This window comes from Solanum tuberosum, unplaced genomic scaffold (assembly GCF_000226075.1).
Source record: "Solanum tuberosum cultivar DM 1-3 516 R44 unplaced genomic scaffold, SolTub_3.0 scf00020, whole genome shotgun sequence".
In the NCBI taxonomy this organism is placed as follows: domain Eukaryota; kingdom Viridiplantae; phylum Streptophyta; class Magnoliopsida; order Solanales; family Solanaceae; genus Solanum; species Solanum tuberosum.
Window position 1 is genome coordinate 1,961,326 of NW_006238946.1, and position 7,086 is coordinate 1,968,411.

The 7,086-nt window shown below is 31.4% G+C and overlaps 1 protein-coding gene across 1 annotated transcript in view; it reads left to right on the forward strand.

The window, feature by feature from the left end:
• Positions 1-3,891: 3,891 nt before the first annotated feature.
• The window catches only part of LOC102605013 (probable acyl-activating enzyme 1, peroxisomal), a 16,774-nt gene continuing 13,579 nt past the window's right edge, over positions 3,892-7,086 (forward strand). The window contains exon 1 of the mRNA XM_006340892.2: positions 3,892-4,090. Coding sequence (XP_006340954.1) covers positions 3,893-4,090 — 198 coding nt within the window. The 5' untranslated portion in view covers position 3,892. The remainder of the gene's footprint in view (positions 4,091-7,086) is intronic.

The following is a 7,086-nucleotide window of genomic DNA, read 5'->3' on the forward strand; positions in this document are numbered from 1 at the left end:
ATTTGGGTTATTTGCCAAAAAAATTTGCCAAATAATGAGAAAGTGTATGGACAAACAATATTTGCCAAATTTTTTCCCAAGTTTTACTTGGGAAATCTATGGCCAAACGGGCCCGTAGTCTATCTCCACTCTATTCTATGTACAAATCGTCCTTTTATTTATTTATTTATTTATTTATTTATGTAATAAATACATAGTTGGTCGTTGTTTTGGCCTAAATTACATTTTATTGATATTGATGGATAGAAGTATTCTTTACTCATTCGATTATTCCCTACAACCTTAATTTCATGCTCAACTAAATGTTCACTTGCTGTCTACGTACATATTGCGCACAAAAGTAATTACTACTTGACAATATCATCGTACGGTAAAATCATACATGACTTAGTCACGCTCTAATATGAAAACAAAATACAAACAAAAATAATCTTATTTAAAATACGGAAGAACTATAAAAACATATATATTGTTGTGGTATTATTAAGATTTCTTATTCAGAAATTACTCATTAGTCAATGATACTATAAGAGTTTATATATTTTATGATATCATTAAGGTTTCTTGTTCAAAAATTACTCATTAGTCAATGATACTAACTCTCATAGTATCATTGACTAATGATACTATGATTTCTGAACAAGAAACTTTAATGATACCATATATATATATATATATCAGCCTTAATGATACCAATGCAGTATACGATATTGATTTAGTATCACTTAAGCGAAATTGGTTGGGGGTATATTGTGTAATTATGTAATGGGATATGAATGTAAATGAGTATATGTTTGTAATTATTTTGCTTTTATAGGGTATTTACTTAGTTTCCCCATATTTAGGGGTGTTAATTGGGCCAGGAAATGTCCCACTAATCAAACTCTTCTAAAGTATTAGCCCAATTATGATCCAAGTTTTAACCCAACTTTAATGGCCAGCCCAACATTAGAGAAATCGAGAAATATTGCTTTTCATATAAATTTATAAGTTTTGTGATTTTAGTCAACATGGCCCTTATTAATTATATCTCCTGAACATAATGTTCTTAATCCCTTGCTACTTTTCAATAATTACAAGTAGTCATAAAAAATTATTAGGTAGTCTCCCAACTAAAATTTGATATGGTAAATTTGAGATATGACTGTTTTTAGCAAGAAAAGTATTGGCATAAAACATAAATTGGACCCTAAACTTGGCTTCAAATTTTAAGTATGACCTCTAACTTTCATAGTGCACAAGTAGGCACTTTAACTATCCAATCCTTAAACAAAAAAACACGCGAATCCAAGAGCCAAATTGTGTGATATACAAACGCTCCTACGTGGCTTATTGAGCCACTCAGTGGCTGCCACGTAATTAAAAAATTACACGTATTTTATAATTAAAAAAAAAAAGAAATTAAAATACAAAAGGATAGGGTCATATTTTCTTTGCCTTTTCTTAAAAAAAAGAAGAAATTAAAATACAAAAGGGTAGGGTCGTATTTTCTTTTCCCAATTTGCTCGATTTTCACTCAACATCAGCGGAGCCCTAGCCCTAATTTCTTTGCAAATCAAAGTAAAATTGTGAAGATTTGTGGTCAAAGTTCTTATCTTTTGGATGTTTATGTGTTGTTCTTCCTCAATTTAGTCTGGTTATGTTAATTTTTGCTTTTTGAAAGTTTATTTTTGGTAGAAGCTATCACCATGAATGTAAATTCACTTTTTTTTATGAATTATTTGCAGACCAAGAAATCTTCATTATAGCTCTTTATACACAATGACCAAAAAAATTAGAAGCCATTACATAAAAAACTACCAAAAATTGTGCACAAAAAGAGAAAAAAGCTTGAGTACTAGAATTAGGAAGAAGAAGAAGAAGAAAAATTGGGGATTTTTGATTTGAAAAAATAAAGATATATTTAAAAGGGATTCATTAAGAGTAAAATTGTCATTTCCGCTTTTTTTTTTTTACTGTTGTGGACCTCGAAAAATACCCCTGACGCGCCTGAATTGCATCTCAATCACGCGTTATGCCAGGTTGGATTCGCGTGTTTTTTTTGTTTAAGAATTGGATAGTTGAAGTGCCTACTTGTGCACTTTGAAAGCTAGAGGTCATACTTAAAATTCGAAGCCAAGTTTAGGATCCAATTTATGTATTATGCCAAAAGTATTTTATAAAGAGCTTGCTAAAAATGTGATATACCTTTATCTCAATGAATGCACCATTAGGCTAAATCAATAAGGACACCATTTTGAAAATGAATTTATTTCCATACAATCAAATTAGGGAATAAAAATGTTTTATAAATACTTATTCCTTCCGTCTCAATTCACGTAATACTTTTCACTTATTGACGGTCAATTTGGCGGGGGGCGTTTGGACATGAAAATTGTGAGTATTTGAACAAATAAATAATTTTTATTTTCAAAATGAAAATTGGTATTTGAAAATTGAAATTGTGTTTGGCCATGAATACAAATTGAAGTTGTCTATGAGTAATTGAGTAAAAAAAGGTGAAAACCCTTTTTGGTGTTTTTCAAATTCCAAAATTCAATTTGTCAAAAGTGTTTTTTGGAATTCAACTCCAGCAAAAAGTAAAAAAACAAATTCATAGCCAAATGCCCCTCTAAGATTTCCGAACTAAATCAACTCAATATTTAAAACTAAATTCAGATATTTAAAAACTAAACATAAAACACTTATAAGTTACAATTTTTAAATGTAATTAATATGATGAAAAAAAGTACATTTCAAAATATTAAACAATTAATTTAAATGTCAAGAAGTGAAAAGTGCTGCACATAAAACTTGACAAATAAGAGTATAAAAAAAAGTCCTTTTAAAATGTACATGTTGTATATAACTATATATTAACAGAGTTGGTGAATTAAAGAAGACTAAATTAAGTAGCACTCACATGTACAGCCATATCGAGAGTGGATTATAACTCGGTTTAGCATATGTATATAGTATTATTGATGATTACGGAACTAAGCAAAGCAATTAGCTTAAGGAAAAGTTTGTATTATTGATAATGACAGAAGTAAGCAAGCAATTAGCATTCAGCTTGACGAATGACGAATGACGATGAAGTCATTTTCTATTAATTAGCCAAACTTTAAAGCTTTATTTTCTTTTAATTAAATAACATTCCTTAAAATGTCTGATTCATTTATGCCACGTCAAAATGCGCTCTCCACGAATTTAAAATGAATTATATTATTTCCACATCATCATGCGCACAAAATTTTACTGTTAATGTTGTAAATATAAATTAAATAATACTAAAGTAGTATGGCAATAAAGTTTCAAAAAGAAAATATTGGGTTGTCGAATTACTGTCTCTTGCAACGTTATCACAAACGTGTCGACGAGTGAACAAGTCTCACATTTGTTAATGAAATGAGTGGTATCTTTAGTTTAGAGGCAGAGTTAGAAGCTTGAATACGAATTTGATTGAACCTAGTAAAAAAATATTCAAATAGTATATTTATATTAAGAAGATTATTAAATATGTACGAATATTAAATTTAAAACTCACTTATTAATACTTATAAAATTCAAAATCTCTAAGATTAAAATTATGGCTGCGCTTTTGAGGGTTATTCACCTGAACCTCTTTAGCAAAAGATTACACTACATATCCAAGGTCATTTTTTCTTACTTATTATAAATAGATTTTGAAATCTCTAAACACAAGATTAGAGGTTGACTCAGTGATTAAAAGAGTTCAAAATTTAACTTGGGATTCCAAATTCAAACTCCATGCAATATATTTTTATTTTTCGAACCCTTAAGTGAAATTCCGAATTCACCACTAGGCGAAGTCAGAATTTAAATTTAATGAGTTATACTTTTAAGATGTTATATATAGCATGTCCATATGGAGTGAGTTGTTGAGGAAAAGATGGAGGGATTGGTAGTTTGCCCTGGAAACCACGTACCATTGACACCTCTCAGTTTTTTGGAACGTGCTGCATTCGTTTACCGCAAAAACATAGCCTTAATTTATGGAAACATAAGCTATTCATGGGAAGAATTACATGGAAGATGTATCAACCTTGCATCTGCTCTTTCTCAACTTGGAGTTTCCTCTGGTGATGTTGTAAGTCTAATTTCTTCCTTTCACTTACTCCTCCATGTCAATATATATTTATGTACTACGCAATTATATACATTTGTTCATACTTCAGACGATCTGATTAATTCTATATACACGTAATTAATTATATAAATTTAAGTGCACCATTTAGCCTAAAGTAGTTGCACTTGACTAATTTCCATTCAAGATCTATGTTTTCTTTTCTTTAGAACTCTTTCGTAACATAAATATGATTAAGAACTCTCCGGCATGAAAACAATATTACACATATATACTAGACTAGAATCAGATCTAGTTCTTTGGACTTTGAATACTATGATTGATCTTTTTAATTTCATGCATGCCAATTATTTTCTTTAAGGCAATAGTTAAGTAGAAGTGAGCCATTAGAGACTTGAAATATGAACCAAGTCAACAAGGCGCATTCATTCACCCAAATTAATTGATGCGTAGAAGAAGGGTTCTTAATTATCCTTTTTACATATACACTTATAATAAAAAGAAGAATCGACAACAAACTTTAATTCCTCCACTTAATTCTTAGTTGATAAGCTTAATAATTATGTCTCTTACGAAGATAGACTTGACTTACGTATATGGTTCTACTTCTCTCATATTTATTCATCTCATAGACTTGACCAACTAGATGTTAAAGAATGAAAAAGTCCACATTGGTGGTTAAAGAAATGAGTGGTCAGATTTGAACAATTCTCTTATTTGAGCTAGTGTTTGGGGTATGAGTTAGACCTAGCTAGAACCTAATTTTACATGGTATCTATCTCACTCGATGTTAGATCCCCAAATTAAAGTTGTCCACGCATCAAATGTTTTGAGGTGGGTGTTAAAGAATGAAAATTATTAATGAGATGAGTGGTCTTCTTATAAATCTTAGACAATCCTCTATCCTTTGAACTAGCTTGTAAAACTTGAATTAGGTTTAAGATCTAATTTTACACTAGCTTAAGTCATTGTATAAGATTATAAGAATATATATTGAGCGGTCTTTTTCCATTAACGAACCATCTTTTGTCGACTTACTAGATATTCAAAATCATTTTGAGTGCTCATACTTGTAATAGTAACGACAGAATAGGCCCCTCGAGTTTCATGCTCTTATATTTCCTTTGGAAAAACGTTCATAACTTGCGTAATGGTGTCAAAATTAGGGGCTGAGTGGGGACAAATTCACAATGTCATGTAAAAACGCTTAGTTAACAAGTCATATAATATACACTATAGTAATGTAAGGGATGAAATTTTTTGTTGTCTAACTCACATACTATATATGTAATAAACACATATGTACTATATGTTATAATATATACTAAAAGTACTAACGGTATATATTTCTATTTCTTGCTTTAAAAACGATAAATATACGAGTAATCGTGTGTAACGGTGTGAATACACGTTTTGACTTTTTTGTTTCCTGTTTGAGTGCTCTATTTTCATTCTTTTTTATTAAAAAAATGAGCTAAGACCACAAGTCTTCGTCTCAAATTGTAATTAATTAAATACGTCTCACATAAAATTTAAAAATATTTTAGAGCAGAGCACATCTGCACATGATGATACGAATTTTTTTTCTTATATCAGACATCAGTGTTATATTATAATTAAAACTCCTTAGTTCTGTACCTTGTTTTCCTCATTCTGCATGAGCCTGTGCTGGCAGTGATTTGGAATTGTACAATATATTGACTTTGTCATGTTTAGCAAGCCATGTGTTAAAGACCCACATTATGAAAAATAAATAAATTCCACATTATGAAAAATAAATAAATTGATGACTAGGTACAATTGATATGCATTACGACCAGAGGAAAACCTCTAGATACATGAATTTAATCAATAGTACTAAACAAGTCAATGGACTTAAATATTGTTTGGAAGTAGGGAGGCTCTCTCGAATCATATTATTTGTAGTGTTATTTAGTTTTGATATTGATAGAATGTGTGCGTACACTATCCGTCAACGGACCAGGTCCCTTGACACAGCAAGAACAGTGCAGAAGAGTAAATGATAAGGAGAACACAATACAAGCAGTTTACGTGGAAACCTCCTTACTCAAGGGAGTAAAACCACGACCTGTCTCACAGGATTCTCAATTGTTTCACTAATCTTCTTTAAGCAAAAGTGAACCACAATTACAACCAATGTGAGAAGAAGTTATTGATCTCACAACCAAGTAATAACTCTATTACTTGAAGAGCCTAAGCAGATACCACACTGCCCACTAAGCTATCACCACTAGACAACTTAGACTTCAACTAAGCAACACACAGGTTGCCCACTAAACCACCACCCTCGGACGAATTAGACTTTGACTAAGCAACAACAATGTTGCCCACTAAAGAACACAACACAAGCAGTTTACGTGGAAACCTCCTTGCTCAATGGAGTAAAACCACGACCTGTCTCACAGGATTCTCAATTGTTTCACTAATCTTCTTTAAGCAAAAGTGAACCACAATTACAACCAATGTGAGAAGAAGTTATTGATCTCACAACCAAGTAATAACTCTATTACTTGAAGAGCCTAAGCAGATACCACACTGCCCACTAAGCTATCACCACTAGACAACTTAGACTTCAACTAAGCAACACACAGGTTGCCCACTAAACCACCACCCTCGGACGAATTAGACTTTGACTAAGCAACAACAATGTTGCCCACTAAATCAATCAACCTTAACTGATTTAGAATTTTTGTGCGAACTGAACAAAGATCTAATTCCTTTATAGATTAGGAACAAACTTACAATATAAGCACGAAAGTATAACTCCTAAGACACACTCTGACTCTTGCAGCTCAATTAGGTCCTTGTTGTGCTTGCCGGAGAATACTTCACCAAGATGGTCTTTGCTTGTATACTTGAGAATTTTCAAGATGCGAAAACCTATAAAATGATAGACACAAAACTCAAACTCAACAAAGATGCTTCAGCACTTTATCAGATCCTTTGTTGAATATGAGTATTGTTCTTCCTTGAAGATG